We start from the raw sequence: 17,514 nt of genomic DNA, 5'->3' as shown, positions 1-17,514 counted from the left end.
CGGCGTATACCGCGCACTTTTTTGCCCTGAAAATCAGGGCAAAATCGCGGGTGCACGGTATACGCCGATACCCGCGCCGAGTTTTGAATACTGCGCCGACATATACCGAGCGCAGTACACTCGGGTATAGTTGGGCAGTCTCGGCTCCTTCTGCGCTCACGTCCTGGACGTACAGGATGTCAGCGCGGGTAGCCGAGCCTGCCCGACTATACACGAGTGTACTGCGCTCTGTATATTTCGGCGCAGTATTCAAACTGGGCGCGGGAAATGAGCGGGGAGGACCCGAGGACGCCGCAGAAGGACGCCGGACCCCCGGAAGAGGACACCCGACCCGCCGAAGAGGACACCCGACCCGCCGAAGAGGACACCCGACCCGCCGAAGAGGACACCCGACCCGCCGAAGAGGACACCCGACCCGCCGAAGAGGACACACGACCCGCCGAAGAGGACACACGACCCGCCGAAGAGGACACACGACCCGCCGAAGACGGCACCGGACCCGCCGAAGACGGCACCGGACCCGCCGAAGATGGACGCCGGACCCGCCGAAGAGGACGCCCGAAGCCGCAGAAGGACGCCGGACCCGACGAGGCCGCCGCGCAAGACACCAAAACTGTAAGTACAAAAAAACCCCCAAAAAATTGTTTTTCCACAGGATTGGGGGCCACTTTAGGGGTGCGTGGTATACGCGGGAGCGCGTTATACCGCGGTAAATACGGTATATCTCAGTTCTCCAATCCCCTAGACAAAAACAAGCAGCGGACCTGTGCCCCACTGCATGGAAAAACTTTTATTTTTTCCCCCTAGAGTTCAGCTTTAACATACTTTAATACTCAAAAACCAGCTAAAAATAATAATAAAAAAAAAAAAAAAAATACAACAGCCAGCTGGATACAAATCAGATCACATGACAAGCCGCCTATGACATCATACTACATCAGATAGATGTTCAAAACCATTTTTCGGGAGGCTTCTCTCTGTGTACACGGCACTTCTCTATAATCCACAAATACTATATGCAAACAGGACGCTCCCCAGTATATAAAGGTATCACAGATCCGGCAGCTCTCAGTGCAAGCAGGATGACAACAACGCAGCATTGCGTGCGATATCCCTGCGGTGACCCCTAGTGGTAGGCTGAAGGAGAAAGAAAAAAATAATAATTCCACTTTAAATGGAACCTGTCTGAAAACAAATACAAGAGCCAAGATTGGTGAAAACCCCAGGGATGTCATCCTCCTCGTGAGTGGCCGATTCCCAATACTGGACCGGTATGCAGCCAAGCAAGGATGAGGATGACAACTCAGGATATCTTCAAACACAAGGCACACGGTGTGCACCGCTTACACTGCACTCCTCACATCATAATGAGCCATACAGTCCCTATATGAAACAGTCTCAGTGGGAAAACTGGCATCCAGCTACGCGTTTCAGGGTCCATGGCCCCTTTGTCAGGGACGGGGCCCCTGAAACGCGTAGTGACCTACCCACATCACACTGTGCTCCAGATAGCTAGCTAGCTGGTCTGCAACACTACATCTTGGTACTGCTGCATGATTGGCCAGGTCCTGATTTTTTCCATCCATCCCAGGCTGGAGACAGTTCTTCTAACATGGAAGTGTGCTTTGTTTCAATAAATGGAATCGCTTTGATTTTACAAACTCCAGATCCCTGCTCATCTTCAAACACAAGTCTGTAATTACAACTCTGTCCTGTTACAGACAGGGTCACTTTCGCAAAGACCGCAGTTTGATATGGAGTCTAGGCTAAGGCTCAGTGGTGGCTGGTGCTCCAAATTTTCTTTGGGGGGGGGTTGGGCGTCGCGCAAACAAACTGCAAAAAAAAAACATCAATTGCAGCCTCACTGTGCCCATCAAACGCAGCCACTGTGCCCATCAATTGTCGCCACTGTGCCCATCAATTGTCGCCACTGTGCCCATCAATTGTCGCCACTGTGCCCCAAATGCCACCAGTTTGCCCCCCTCAAATGCAGCCACTTTGCCCCCCTCAAATGCAGCCACTTTGCCCCCACCCGGCACTTATCTTTCTCGGATCAACGCCGTCCTCCTCCATGCTCCCTCCGAGTCCTCAATGTCATCTCTGCTCGCCTGTCGCTTCAGCCAATCAGGTGACCGGTAACCAGACCCGGTGCACCCGATTGGCTGAGAGGCAGGTCAGTGTTAGGGAAGCGATTCCTTAACACAGCACTGTTTAAAACAGGGAACACGCAGCAGTGCGCCCGCTGTTTAACCATTTGGAAGCTGATTAGAGCCCACAGGCGCTTCCAAAATACACCCGCCGCTGTAATTCAGATGGCCGGCGCTCAACAGGGGGCTAGACACCTGAATAGTGGGCGGCAGCGGTGACAATAGATAGATTTATGCATGAATCTATCTATTGTTGAGTGATGGGTGCAGGAGAGAGGAGAGATGGACGCACCGCCACTGCTGAGGCCGCTCCCACTCTTTACACACGTGGGGTTATGTGTAAGGTCTTCTCATTGATATCTACAGAGCTCCTTCCCTGCCTGCACTCTCAGCGGCTGACAGCAGACGAGGACCTACCATTATTTTGAGTGGCACCCTTGTATGGGTCCCCAGCTGAAAGAACAGCTCAGGGAGTAATAACACACCTTTCATGCAGAGCTGTCCCCCCACAGTAACTCCCCTTCCCCACTAGATGTCCTCAGTCTCCCAGGTTGAAATAAAGCCAAACCCAATGAAAATATATTGTGAATGCCGAGTATCATATTATTACCCCCTGGGGGGGGGGGGGGGCATCACCACTGCATCATGGCCAACGTCCCAACACCGAGGGAAGACCGCATGTCACCTGAAACATGAGCCATCCTTACACATAAGGCTGGTGTAGGGAGGCATCTAGTTGGCACCCAAACCCGCAATACGCGGATATTGGAGTTATTATTCATGCACCCGACTTCATTAAGACTCCATTTACACTAGCGTGTCTCCAAAGTCGCTCACATTTCCTGTGTGACTTTTGGTGTGCGATTTTGATCCGACTTTACATTCTATGGATCAAAGTCGCACCAAAGTTTTGCTTCACCTATTCAAAGTCACTGAAGCGTGAATGGAGCCTCAAGCGGGACTTCACGCCTTGCTTTTCTGCTTCCGCTCCTCTTCAACTTTTAGATATTTGTGGGGGGCAAAAACCTGGTTTTGACAGGTACCTGCTCCCATTTTGGCCTGATCTCCTTGGCGATCCAAGTGGAAGTTGCCCCCCCCTTCTCATCCCCCGAGCGCACTCCACGCATGTGCAGTGTGAAGCCGCAAGGAGCCATAGCCGACTTCTCACATTTAGCATGACAATGCCAGAGACCGGGGAAGGACAGGCCCGGGTGAGGACAGTGCTGGATCCCTGGACAGGTAAGTGTCCTCTTATTAAAAAATCAGCAGCTACAGAACTTAAAGTGGTTCTAAAGGCAGAAGTTTTTTTTATCTGAATGCATTCAATGCCCCCCTAATACTTTCCTGAGCCCCATCTCGATCTAGTTATGTTGTAAGCAGGGCCGATCCACCCTATAGGCTCACTATGCAAGCCGCTTAGGGCCCCACAAATTACTAGAGGCCCCGCCTGGTGAGAAGTCATTTTCGGCAGCCCCCCCCCCCCCCTCTCAACTTTAATGTGACATGTCATTTTGCTTAGGGCCCCAGCGCTGTCAGGATCGGCACTGGTTGTAAGCGAGACTTGGCTGTCCGGAACACTCCCTCCTGATTGGCTGAGACAGCAGCATGCACCATTGGCTCCCGCTGCTGTCAACCAAAGCTAGTGAGCCAATGAGGAGAGAGGGGGGCGGGGCCAAGACAAGGCATTGTGTCTGAATGAACACACAGAGCTGCAGCTCGGCTCAGGTGCCCCCATAGCAAGCGGCTTGCTGTGGGGGGCACTCGGCAGGAGGGAGGGGCCAGGAGCACCGGCGATGGGCCCAAAAAGAGGCAGATCTGTGCTGCTCTGTGCAAAACCACTACACAGAGCAGGCAAGCATAACATGTTTGTAACCTTTTTTTTTTTCCCCAAATAGCCATTTTTATTGATTTTCAACAAAGGTAAAAACTTTGTATGTAACCATACCAGAACAGAAGAAAAACGTACACAGAAGAAATCCACTTGCAGGAGGAGCAAAAAACAAAAAAAATAATAAGACTTTAATATCACCTACATTTTTTAACTAAAGAACCGATTAAAGGAACACTAAAAGGCAAAGTTTTTTTTTTTTTTTTAAATAACAAACATGTTATACTTACCTCCACTGTGCAGCTTGTTTTGCACAGAGTGGCCCCGAACGCTGTCTTCTCGGCTCCTCCTCGCAAAATCTTTTCACCTTCATGCGAGCTCGCATGGTGGAAAGCTTTTGCAAACGTGCTTCCGTGATACAGCGGCGGCCATAGCCGCTGACTGTATCACTCGGCCACGCCCCGCGGCATGCTGCGTCATCCGCTGTGATTGACAGCAGCGCCAGCCAATGGCTGTGCTGCTATCAATCCGTCCAGCCTAGCCAACCAACAGCCAGGCTGGGAACCGAAGAGGATCATGTGGACGCGCGCTGGACTTTCGAGGGGGCCGGTAAGTAAAACGGGGGGGGGGCGGTACCGTCAGATGTTTTTTCACCTTCATGCATAGGATGCATGAAGGTGAAAAAAACATTTACCTTTACAACCCCTTTAAGCTGCCAGGTCATGCTGATGTATAGCTTTCCACTTACTTGGGCTTCTGATTAATACTAGGGTTGTCCCGATACCACTTTTTTTAGGACTGAGTACAAGTACCGATACTTTTTTTCATGTACTCGCCGATACCGATACTTTTTTTTAAATGTGTCCCCAAATGCAGCCATGTCCCCCCCCCCATATCCAGCCATGTCCCCCCCCCCCATATCCAGCCATGTCCCCCCCTATATCCAGCCATGTCCCCCCCCCATATCCAGCCATGTCCCCCCCCATATCCAGCCATGTCCCCCCCCCCATATCCAGCCATGTCCCCCCCCATATCCAGCCATGTCCCCCCCCCCATATCCAGCCATGTCCCCCCCCATATCCAGCCATGTCCCCCCCATATCCAGCCGTGTCTCCCCCCATATCCAGCCATGTCTCCCCCCATATCCAGCCATGTCTCCCCCCATATCCAGCCATGTCCCCCATTTGCAGCCATGTCCCCCCCCCCATATCCAGCCATGTCCCGCCCATATCCAGCCATGTCCCCCATTTGCAGCCATGTCTCCCCCCCCCCATATCCAGCCATGTCCCGCCCATATCCAGCCATGTCTCCCATATGCAGCCATGTCCCCCTTACCCGCATCCCCACTGCCGCCAATTGCTTAATACGCGCGGGGAACATCACAGCTTTCATTTGAATAGCTGTAGTGATTCGCGCCGCGCTGCGTATAGACACTCCCCCTTGCTCGGCATTGGACAGTTCACCCGAGCAAGGGGGGAGTGTCTATACGCGGCGCGAATCATTACAGCTATTCAAATGAATGCTGTAATGTTCCCCGCGCGTATTAACCAAGTGGGGGATGCGTCTGCGGCGGCGTTGGCGGGGGAGTATTCTATTTTGGTATCGGGAGTACGAGTACGAGCCCCCTCCTTGCACGTCACAGCCCTCTCCTCTTCTGGGAGTGTCCAATTACTGTCTGTGCTGGCCCAGCTCCTTCTCCCCTCACCTCCCTTTATATGTAGCAGTTGGCGGAGGAGTGAAGGGGATTATAGGGTGTCACTTGAGTCACTAGAGCCCAGATGGAGACACCCGGCATTGTGCCCCTCGGTGTACTTGGATGTGTACATAGGGGAGGCTTTTACAGGTATATAAAAATTATTAAACACATAAGGAGCACGTGTCATCCAATGGGAAGACTCATGTTACAATGAATGGTCTGGCAACAGGATCTCTTTCTGGATGTAACAATGCAGCTGTGTCTTTTCCATCTGCCTGGAGTTCCGCTTTAAACAATTTAATGATCGTATTACAATATAAACTTCCCATGCCACTCACAGTACTAGAAGCCTCCCAGCCATACCATATCAGGCTGTACTATATAATCCACCGAGCAGCAATTACAGAACTTCTCCTCCCTGATCATTGGGAAATCAGAAGCTAAGCTGCCACAGGCAAGTTCTTACCTTAAAGGACCTGTCTGTTCCATAAAAAGGTGATAAGATCATCCAGGTATTGCAAAAAAAAAAATTATAATTACACAACACAGACTAGAATGATTTCTGCTGCCACCTAACGATCTAATAACCGGCAGACAAGGGCCGGGTGGGTGATGTCACAGACGCCAACACAACTGCAGCGCCAGCTTCTCTCCAATCTGAAAGGAGAAGGAAAAGAAAGAAGAAAGAAAGAAGAAGAAGGAAGAAGAAGAAGAAGGAAGAAGAAGAAGAAGGAAGAAGAAGAAGAAGGAAGAAGAAGAAGAAGGAAGAAGAAGAAGAAGGAAGAAGAAGAAGAAGGAAGAAGAAGAAGAAGAAGAAGGAAGAAGAAGAAGAAGGAAGAAGAAGAAGAAGGAAGAAGAAGAAGAAGGAAGAAGAAGAAGAAGGAAGAAGAAGAAGAAGAAGGAAGAAGAAGAAGAAGAAGAAGGAAGAAGAAGAAGAAGGAAGAAGAAGAAGAAGAAGGAAGAAGAAGAAGAAGAAGAAGGAAGAAGAAGAAGAAGGAAGAAGAAGAAGAAGGAAGAAGAAGAAGAAGAAGGAAGAAGAAGAAGAAGGAAGAAGGAAGAAGAAGGAAGAAGGAAGAAGAAGAAGAAGGAAGAAGAAGAAGAAGGAAGAAGAAGAAGAAGGAAGAAGAAGGAAGAAGAAGAAGGAAGAAGAAGGAAGAAGAAGAAGAAGAAGAAGAAGGAAGAAGAAGGAAGAAGGAAGAAGGAAGAAGGAAGAAGAAGGAAGAAGGAAGAAGGAAGAAGGAAGAAGGAAGAAGAAGAAGAAGAAGAAGAAGAAGAAGAAGAAGAAGAAGAAGAAGAAGAAGAAGAAGAAGAAGAAGAAGAAGAAGAAGAAGAAGAAGGAGAAGGAGGAGAAGGAGGAGAAGAAAGAAAGAAGAAGAAGGAAGAAAGAAGAAGAAGGAAGAAGAGGGAAGAAGAAGAAGGAAGAAGGAAGAAGAAAGAAGGAAGAAGAAAGAAGAAGAAGAAGGAAGACAGAAGAAGAAGGAAGACAGAAGAAGAAGAAGAAGAAGAGATCTAACACCAAATATAAAATGTCAATCATTGCAGCTGAAATGTCTGAAAGTCTGCAGCATCGTGCACATTGCACGCCATTGTGGGGCAGCCCAAATCGCAGAAATACAAAGCAAAATCTGCATCTGCTCTGCAAAGAAACCAATCGGCTTCCAGGTTTCATGGTTAAAGCTTAAAATGAACCAACTGAAGTTAGAAGCCGATTGGCTACCCTGTGCATAGCTGCACCACATTCTGAGTGCACCCATTTTAGTAAATAGACCTCACTGTAAACCTTCAAGAGTCGCATGAAAGTCGCACCTGCATGATGTAGATGTGATGTGGCAATATGCCGGCAATAAAAAAAAGTAAACAAAATGGTGTGGGGTCCCCCCCCCCAATGCACCAATGCATACCAGACCCGATTTTAAGGGCAACGCAATGCAAAAAAATAACAACGTGGGGGCGCCCCCCCCCCCCAGAATCTATACCAGAACCTTACCCAAGCATGCAGCCTGGCAGGTCAGGAGAAGGGGGGGTGTGTGCTTTGACCCCATGTTGATGGGCACAAGGGCCTCTTCCCCACAACCCTGGTCAGTGTTTGTGGGGGTCTGCAGTCGAAGAGGGGGGGGGAAGCAAAATCTGGAAGTGGAGGAAATTGTTGGGGTCCACGGCAGGGACTAGGCCCCACTGTTGCGGGTCCACGGCAGGGACTAGGCCCCACTGTTGCGGGTCCGCGGCAGGGACTAGGCCCCATTGTTGGGGGTCCGCAGAAGGGACTAGGCCCCATTGTTGGGGGTCCGAGGCAGGGACTAGGCCCCATTGTTGGGGGTCCGAGGCAGGGACTAGGCCCCATTGTTGGGGGTCCGAGGCAGGGACTAGGCCCCATTGTTGGGGGTCCGAGGCAGGGACTAGGCCCCATTGTTGGGGGTCCGAGGCAGGGACTAGGCCCCATTGTTGGGGGTCCGAGGCAGGGACTAGGCCCATTGTTGGGGGTCCGTGCCTGGAACCACGCCCCACTGTTGGGGGTCCGCGCCTGGAACCACGCCCCACTGTTGGGGGGTCCGCGCCTGGAACCACGCCCCACTGTTGGGGGGTCCGCGCCTGGAACCACGCCCCACTGTTGGGGGGTCCGCGCCTGGAACCACGCCCCACTGTTGGGGGGTCCGCGCCTGGAACCACGCCCCACTGTTGGGGGGTCCGCGCCTGGAACCACGCCCCACTGTTGGGGGGTCCGCGCCTGGAACCACGCCCCACTGTTGGGGGGTCCGCGCCTGGAACCACGCCCCACTGTTGGGGGGTCCGCGCCTGGAATCACGCCCCACTGTTGGGGGTCAGTGGCAGGAACCACGCCCCACCGTTGGGGGTCCGCGCCTGGAGCCACGCCCCACTGTTGGGGGTCCGTGGCAGGAATTATGCCTCAATGGCAAGATAAAGGCAAGCAAAGAGCCACATCTGGCCCCAGGGCCAGTTTTCAGATTGCTGGTCTAGGGGACTGGAGACAGACAATATTCACCCGATCCTTCATTTCACCATAAAGCTGCGCTCCCCCCACGATCCAGTGATGGACTGTTCCTTATGTCCTCACATCTAGAGCAGGGCTAAGGGCGTGATGACATCGCACATAACTGCTAGGCTGCACGGGGGGGTGGGGGGGGGGGGGGGGGGTAGCCACAGGGACCACTTGTATTGTGCATGGAGGATTAGGGGATCTTCAATCCCCTACACAAAAATAAGCAGTAGACCCGTTCCCCACTGCATTGTAAAAACTTTCTTTTGTGCCCGGAGGTCAGCTTTAACATACTTTAATATTCAAAGCCCACCTAAAAAGAATAAAAAAAACACAACAGCCAGCTGGACACAAATCAGCTCACAAGATGAGTCGCCTATGACATCATTCTGCATCAGCCAACCATTTTTCGGGAGGCTTCTCTCTGTGTACACGGCACTTCTCTATAATCCCAAAATACTATCTGCAAACAGGACGCTCCCCCGTATATAAAGGTATCACAGATCCGGCAAGGATGACAACACCGCAGCATTGCGTGCGATATCCCTGCAGTGACCCCTAGTGGTAGGCTGAAGGAGAAATAAAAAATAAAAATTCACTTTAAAGGGAATCTGTCTGGAAACAAATACAAGAGCCGACATTGGTGCAAACTCTAGGGCAGTGATGGCGGACCTCGGCACCCCAGATGTTTTGGAACTACATTTCCCATGATCCTCATGCACTCTGCAGTGTAGTTGAGCATCATGGGAAATGTAGTTCCAAAACATCTGGGGTGCCAAAGTTCACCATCACTGGCCTAGGCTGTGCTTTTTGTATCTAGGGTCCTCCTCCTGCAGATGGCAGTATAACCAGACTGTGAAGATCTTCTAGGTCTCCACTGTGTCCTTCAATGAATGAGGAAGAAAGGGTGACATCTATTTATATCCCCAAAAAATTCAATTATTGACATTCTGCCCAAAACCATCTGTAGGTATGTAAGCTCCACTAGTGGCCCAAGATGTGCACAGAACAGATTAAAGAATGGAGGGCGTGTTCTATCCTGCATGGGTAGAAATGCCCTCTTATGATGGCATGAAGGTAGGAGTTACACAATTAAATTAACTACACCCCTGCAATATTTGCCTCCCCACCCCCTTCCACATCGCCATCACCGCTCTAGGGCCACCATCCTCCTAGTGCAGGGATATGCAATTAGCTGTTGCCAAACTACAAGTCCCATGAGGCATAGCGAGACTCTGACAGCATCAAGCATGAAACCCAGAGGCAGAGGCATGATGGGACTTGTAGTTTGGCAACAGCTGGAGGTCCGCTAATTGCATATCCCTGTCCTAGTGAGTGGCTGACTCGCAATACTGAACCGGTATGCAGCCAAGCAAGGATGAGGATGACAACTTAGGATATTGTCTTGGCTCTTATTGAAGCTACACTATCGAGTGAGGACAGCGCTGGATCCCTAGACGGGTAGGTGCCCTGTTATTAAAAAACATCAGCAGCTCCAGTACTTGGGGGGGGGGGGACTATAGAACTGCTTTAACCACTTAAGGACCGGACCAATATGCTGCTAAATGACCCAAGGGGTTTTTACAATTTGGCACTGTGACGCTTTAACAGACAATTGCGTGCGACGTGGCTCCCAAACAAAATTGGCGTCCTTTTTTCTCCACAAATAGAGCTCTCTTTTGGTGGTATTTGATCACCTCTGCGGTTTTTATTTATTGCGCTATAAACAAAAATAGAGCGACAATTTTGAATTTTTTTTTTACTTTTTGCTATAATAAATATCCCCCAAAAACATATATACATTTTTTTTTCCCTCAGTTTAGGCCGATACGTATTCTTCTACCTATTTTTGGTAAAAAAAAAAATCGCAATAAGTGTTTATCGATTGGTTTGCGCAAAATTTTTAGCGTTTACAAAATAGGGGATAGTTTTATTATTATTATTTTTTTTTACTACTAATGGCGGCGATCAGCGATTTTTTTCGTGACTGCGACATTATGGCGGACACTTCGGACAATTTTGACACATTTTTGGGACCATTGTCATTTTCACAGCAAAAAATGCATTTAAATTGCATTGTTTATTGTGAAAATGACAGTTGCAGTTTGGGAGTTAAGCACAGGGGGCGCTGTAGGAGTTATGTTTCACCTAGTGTGTGTTTACAACTGTAGGGGGTGTGGCTGTAGGTCTGACGTCATCGATCGTGTCTCCCTATAAAAGGGATCACTCGATCGATGCGCCGCCACAGTGAAGCACGGGGAATTCAATTACTGTTTGTGCTGGCCCAGCTCCTTTACTCTTCACTTTATCATCTTTTATGTAGCAGCTGGCGGAGGAGTCAATGGGATTATAGTGGGTCACTTGAGTCTGCTCACATCACAGCCAAGATGGGAACACCAAGCTGCAGCCTCAGGCCCGGATTCACAAAGCACTTACGCCGACGTATCTCGAGATACGCCGCGTAAGTGTAAATATGCGCCGTCGTATCTATGTGCCGGACTCTGAAACCAAGATACACCTGGCTTCATCCGACCGACGTAACTTTCCTACGCCGGCGTATCGTGGGCGCATATTTACGCTGGACGTAGGTGGCGCTCCTATTGATTTCCTATTCAAATATGGAAATGAGGGAGATACGTCGTTTCACGAATGTACTTGCGCCAGGCGCATAATATAAGCGGTTTGCGTAAGTCGTACGTCCGGCGTAAAGTTATTCCCCATATATGAGGCGCAACCCACGCAAAGGTATGGACCAGGGAACACAAGCCGTCGTATATTATGTCGTTTACGTTGTACGTGAATATGGCTGGGCGTAGGTTACGTTCACCTCGTAGGCAGTGATCCGTCGTATCTTAGGGAGTAGTTCCAAAGTGATTCTGACCATGCGCACTGGGATGCATCCACGGGACGGAGCCTGCCCCGTTCGTTAATTGTATCTTTATGGCGCTCGGCCCATCATTTGCATGGGGTCACGCCTCATTTGCATGGCTCACGCCCACTTCCACTTACGAGGACTTACGCCTAAGAAACCCAGCACAGATTTGGTGGCAAGTGCTTTGTGAATTCGGGGCCTGCCTCTCTGCGCTGCGTCAGCGTAGCGTAAAGAAGATACGATACGGCGGCATAAATATGCGCCGATGTATGTGAATCCGGGCCTCAGTGTATTCAAATACATGAAAAGCACATGTCATCTCATGGGAAGGCCAAGGCTGGGTTCACATATGAGCCACATGCGGCTCACAGCAGGGGCCCAGTGTGTCCTGGTTCACCGCTTCAGGTCCGATTCACAGCCCGAATTTTGGGCTGATTTAGGACCTGAAACGGACCAAAAGACGCACAGCTTGTTGTGCAAATCGCACCGGATCTGCTGCGGAGAAATGTGAACCGGCTCCATAAAGCGCTGGTCAAAATCTCCTGCTATTGCGAATCGGATGCGGAGAATCCACATTGCATAGGTGTGAACCCAGCCTGATGCTAAAATTAATGGTCTGGCAACAGGCTCTCTCTATTGGTGTAACAATGAAGCTGCATCAGTTTTTGCGCCTTTTATATCTGCCTGGAGCTTTAAACCATTCGGTATTAAAAAAAGCATAAAATATAAACTTCCCATGTAATCCTTATAAATGCCGCTCCCAGTACTAGAAGCCTCCCAGCTATACCATATCAGCCTGTACTATATAATCTACGAGCAGCAATTATAGAACTTCTCCTCCCTGATCATTGGGCATTTAGAAGCGAAGATGCCACAGGCAAGGACCTGTCTGTACCATAAAAGGTAAAAAACATTGAAGGCCTCATGCAAACGGGGTGTTAAAAAAAAAAAAAGGAGGTACAACCAACGCCAGGAAAAAGCGGCTATAAAAGTACCATAAAAAGTACCATATTTATTGGGGTATAGCGCGCTCCGGCGTATAGCGCGCACCCCTAAAGTTGCCCCGAAATTCCTGTGGAAAAAAGATTTTTGTACAGTTTTGGTGTCTTGCGCGGTGTCCATCGGCGGCCTCGTCGGGTCCGGCGTCCGTCTGCGGCTTCGGGTGTCCTATTCGTCGGGTCCGGCGTCCGGCGTCCTTCTGCGGCATCCTCCCCGCTCGTTTCCCGCGCCGAGTTTGAATACTGCGCCGGCATATTCAATCCTAGGCCAATTTTTCTTCGCTGATTTCTTGTTTTTTTTTTTCTCCTTTCTCTTTTATTTATGCTCCCCTCGCCAGAACATCCGGGCTATTTTGTCACAAAGCGCTTTGGCACCACCGACCAGGACGTCAGCGCGAGAGGAGCCGAGACTGCCCGACTATATACGAGTGTACTGCGCTCGGTATATGCCGTTGCAGTATTCAAACTTGGCGCGGGAAAGCGGGTATCGGCGTATATCGCGCACCCACGATTTTGCCCTGATTTTCAGGGCAAAAAAGTGCGCGGTATACGCCGATAAATACGGTATGTGCTTTTAGTAGTTTTTTGCATTGGCATTAATGCGCGTTTAGCCGCGTTTCTCTGCCTCTATTCAAAAATAAATGGTTCCCTATGGGAGACCATTGATTTGAATAGAAGTCACGCCATAAGTCGGATCATGATGTGTGCTGAGGATCTTGAAGGGGAAACCTCTCGCCAAAATGAAAAAAAAAAAAAAAAAAACTGGCATGGGGCCCCCTCCCAAGATCCATACCAGACCCTTATCCGAGCATGCAGGTCAGGAAGGAGTGGGGAGTGAGCGAGCGGGTCCCCCCGCCCTCCTGGACCATACCAGGCCACATGTCCTCAACATGGGGGGGTTGTCGGGAAGAGGCCCTTGTCCCCAAAGCACCTTACTGATGGGGACAAGGGCCTCTTCCCGTCAACCCTGGCCGATTTTTGACGTACAAGAGAAGTGTCAGAATTGGCTTGGACAGCTAGTGGTCAACTTCCTGTGCTCTCTGATCACTTTTATTAGTTTGTTACATTTCTTCCAGTTCTGACTACAGGACACCTCCCCTTCTAGGGTCACGGATCTTCAAACCACAGCCCTCCAGCTGTTTCGGAACTACACATCCCATGAGGAATTGGGAAACGCTGAAATTCACAATCATGACTAGGCATGATGGGAATTGTAGTTCCTAAACAACTGGGGGTGCCGTAGCTTGGAGACCCCTGGTCAAGGTTATGGAAATAGGCAGAGGGGCAGGTTTTGGTAGTCCTTTCAACAATGCTGCTCCTCCATAGATACAGTAGGTTAAGTGAGCTTCGTCACCCTAGTGCAGTGATGGCGAACCTTGGCACCCCAGATGTTTTGGAACTACATTTCCCATGATGCTCATGCACTCTGCAGTGTAGTTGAGCATCATGGAAAATGCAGTTTCAAAACATCTGGGGCGCCGGGGTTCGCCATCAGTGCCCTAGTGTGTTAGGCTGGGTTCACACTACGGTTTTCCCGTCCGTCAGCCGCATACGATTTCAGTATCGAAAACGTACGGGCCCGGACGGGAAAACGTATAGATAGAGAATGCATTGCAAATCGTATGCACCCAGACGTTTTTAAACGTACGCAAAACCGTGTTCAACCACGGTTTTGCGGTTGTTTTTAAAACAGTATGGCAACCGCATACGTTTTCCTTTAACATTAATGTCAATGGAAAACGTACATATGTGCGGTTCCATACGTTCCCGTCCGTTTCAGCCGCATACGTTTTTTCATATAAATCGTATGCGGCTGACGGACGGGAAAACCGTAGTGTGAACCCAGCCTTACTGATAGAACCACCAGGTGAAAATAAAAAAAAGGAAGTGAACACATCTAAGGACTGAGCTGCAATTTATTACATGTGTTGTTGGGCTTCGATATGCTTCAAAGTAATGTCACAAGAAATAAACAACTGACCACAGTGGCTCACCTTAATATCGGTCTTCTCAGCCGGTTTAATCAGCTGCTCCTCCAGCACATGTAGAGACTCGGAAGCCAGGACTATTAATCGCTGTAAAATCTGAAAAGGATCACATGTTCATTATACACCATTCTGCTATCCAACTATTCCCACACAGCATCAGAAAGAATACACACATGGCTATAGAATTCTTACAGTAAGGCCTCATACACACTGGAACGTTACAATAACATTATAAAAAAATGCCAGTAGCTTTGCAGTGAGTTTTTTAACGTTTTTGCAATAGCGTTTTTTTTTTTTATTATTTCTTTTTTTCCCAATGGATCAAAAACTTAAAAAAAAGCTGGTGAATTTGCGTTTTTAAGCGTTTATCAGCGTTTTTTAACGTTCGAGCCATTCTGGAGCCTTCTGCAGATGTCAGACAGCCTGTACCCATCCTTCATCAGTAACTCAATGACGGCAACTCAATGACGGCAAGTTGCTTCTGCTTGGAATTCATTATTTATCTGCAAAAATGTAAATAAAAAAGGGGGAGGAGCTACTACCAACGATCAGGACCTGGGACACCTGATCTTATTGGCTATCACAGTGATCAGTCACTGTAAAGCCACCCCTGTGTTAACTCCCTCTTCTGAATGGAGAGAAAGATAAGTTGCATCTTCCTCTCCTTGCAGGAGATGAAGCTGTATAAAAAAAAAAAAAAATATATATATATATATATATATATATATATATATATATATATATATATACACACACACACAACCCGCATACACACAACCGTTTTTCGGGTTCTAAAAAACGACGTTTTTTTCAACCCGATCAATAAAACGGCCTTGTCTACACACGATCGTGAAAAAAAAAATGCTCTAGCAAAGCGCGGTGACGTACAACATGTACGACGGCACTATAAAGGGGAAGTTCCATGCGGATGGCGCCACCCTTAGGGCTGCTTTAGCTGATTTTGTGTTAGTAAAAGACGATTCGCGCTTTTCAATCTGTTACAGCGTGATGAATGTGCTATCTCCATTATGAACGCTAGTTTTACCAGAACAAGCGCTCCCGTATCATAGCTTACTTCTGAGCATGCGCGTTTTTTTCACGTCGTTAAAGCCCACACAAGACCAATTTTTTACAACCTTAAAAACGACAACGTTAAAAACGTCGAAAAAAAATAAAGCATGCTCTAAATTTTGCTTTTTAAGGGCCATTTTTTACATTGTGAAAAATCCTCTGGAGCCCACACACGGTCGTTTTTAATGACATTAACCACTTCCATACCAGGCACTTACGCACCTTCCTGCCCAAGCCAATTTTCAGCTTTCAGCGCTGTCGCACTTTGAATGACAATTGCGCGGTCATGCTACACTGTACCCAAACAATTTTTTTATCATTTTGTTCCCACAAATAGAGCTTTCTTTTCGTGGTACTTGATCACTTCTGCGATTTTTTTTTTGCGCAACAACTAAAAAAAAAAGGCCGAAAATTTAGAAAAAAAATAAAGTTTTTATTTTTTTCTGTAAATTTTTATTGTAAATGTTTTCTACTTTGATTAAGGGCACCGGTGAGGCAGCACTGATGGACACTGATAGGTGGCGCTGGTATGCGGCACTGATGGGCACTCATAGGCGGCACTGATGGGTGGCACTGATGGGTACTTATGGGCGGCACTGATGGGCACCGAGGGGTGCCACTGATGGACACTGAGGGGTGCCACTGATGGACACTGAGGGGTGCCACTGATGGACACTGAGGGGTGCCACTTGTGCCCATGTTGCCAGTCAGTGCCCATTTGTGGGCACTGATTGGCATCTATTCTCTTTTTTTTACTGCCCTTCCCTGGTGGTCCAGTTTGGGCTTCCCTGGTGGTCCAGTGTGGGCATTCGAGGGGGGGGCTGGGCTGATAAACAATCAGCGCAAACCCCCCTGTCAGGAGAGCCGCCGATCGGCTCTCCTCTACTCGCGTCTGTCAGACGCGAGTGAGGAAGAGCCATCAACGGCTCTTCCTGTTTACATCATGATTGGACACGGCTGATCACGTGGTAAAGAGCCTCCGCCGTAGGCTCTTTACCGAGATTCGGAGATGCAGGGTGTCAGACTGACACCCCGCATCACCGATCGCTGCGCGCCCCCACGGGCGCGCGCCGGCATGAAATCCTGCAGGGCGTCAACAGACGTCCAGTCAGGATTTCACAACCACTTCCCGGACGTCAATTGTCTATTGACCGGGCGGGAAGTGGTTAAAAAAAAAACATTTTTTAGAACCCGAAAAACGGTCGTGTGTGCGCGGCATCACACTTTCATTAATGGCAGAATATCTACACCGGATACACATAAAGTCACTTCAGTGACTTTACAAACACTTTAAATGCAAAAATGATAATCAGATTGGAGCAAACCTTTAGAATATATTTTGAGCGAATGCCACCTCTCCGGTCAGCTAGAAGCAATCATAAAACGTAGTCACGCCATGCAGTGACCGGCCTGGGCTTGACAGCCTCTACAGGAAGGGCAGGTCTGCCCAGAAGCCCTTTTCCCTTTGTTGCTCATCCTGGAAGCATTAATTAATGTAAATGTCTACACAGTCAGAAGTGTTTAGTCAACACCTTCGAGTGAAGGGTGAAGACGTGCCAAGACAGAATGCTTCCCCAGGGGGCTCAGTGTTTTTCAAGTGCTGGTTGCTTGTTAAGAAGACCATCCTGGCAGACAGAGATCATGGTGCCAAGAGCCAACATGCCCAGGTGTTATCTCATGGGAGTCACATTCGTGCCCTTTAGTCACAGGGCATTTAAACCTCTCTCCCCTTAAAGTGGCTGTAAAGGCTAAATATTTTTTATTTTTTTATCCTAAATGCATTCTCTGCATTAAGGTAAAAAAACTTTTAGGTGAAGCTCCCCCTCCCCCTCCTTAAAATACTTACCTGTGCCCAATCTTGATCCAGCATAGTGCCCGAGAGCAGCAGCACTGCTCTCTCCCTCCTCACTGGACTCATC

At 49.0% G+C, this 17,514-nt stretch overlaps 1 protein-coding gene across 1 annotated transcript in view; it reads right to left on the bottom strand.

Moving 5' to 3' along the window:
* Positions 1–17,514, bottom strand: part of NOL6 (nucleolar protein 6) — a 98,946-nt gene that overhangs the window by 16,020 nt on the left and 65,412 nt on the right. The window contains exon 23 of the mRNA XM_040336050.1: positions 14,531–14,620. Within this exon, the coding sequence (XP_040191984.1) occupies positions 14,531–14,620 (90 nt within the window). The remainder of the gene's footprint in view (positions 1–14,530; positions 14,621–17,514) is intronic.

This window comes from Rana temporaria, chromosome 1 (genome assembly GCF_905171775.1).
Source record: "Rana temporaria chromosome 1, aRanTem1.1, whole genome shotgun sequence".
NCBI lineage: Eukaryota > Metazoa > Chordata > Amphibia > Anura > Ranidae > Rana > Rana temporaria.
Note: the sequence above shows the minus strand (reverse complement) of the source record. Positions and strands in the feature narration are given on the sequence as shown.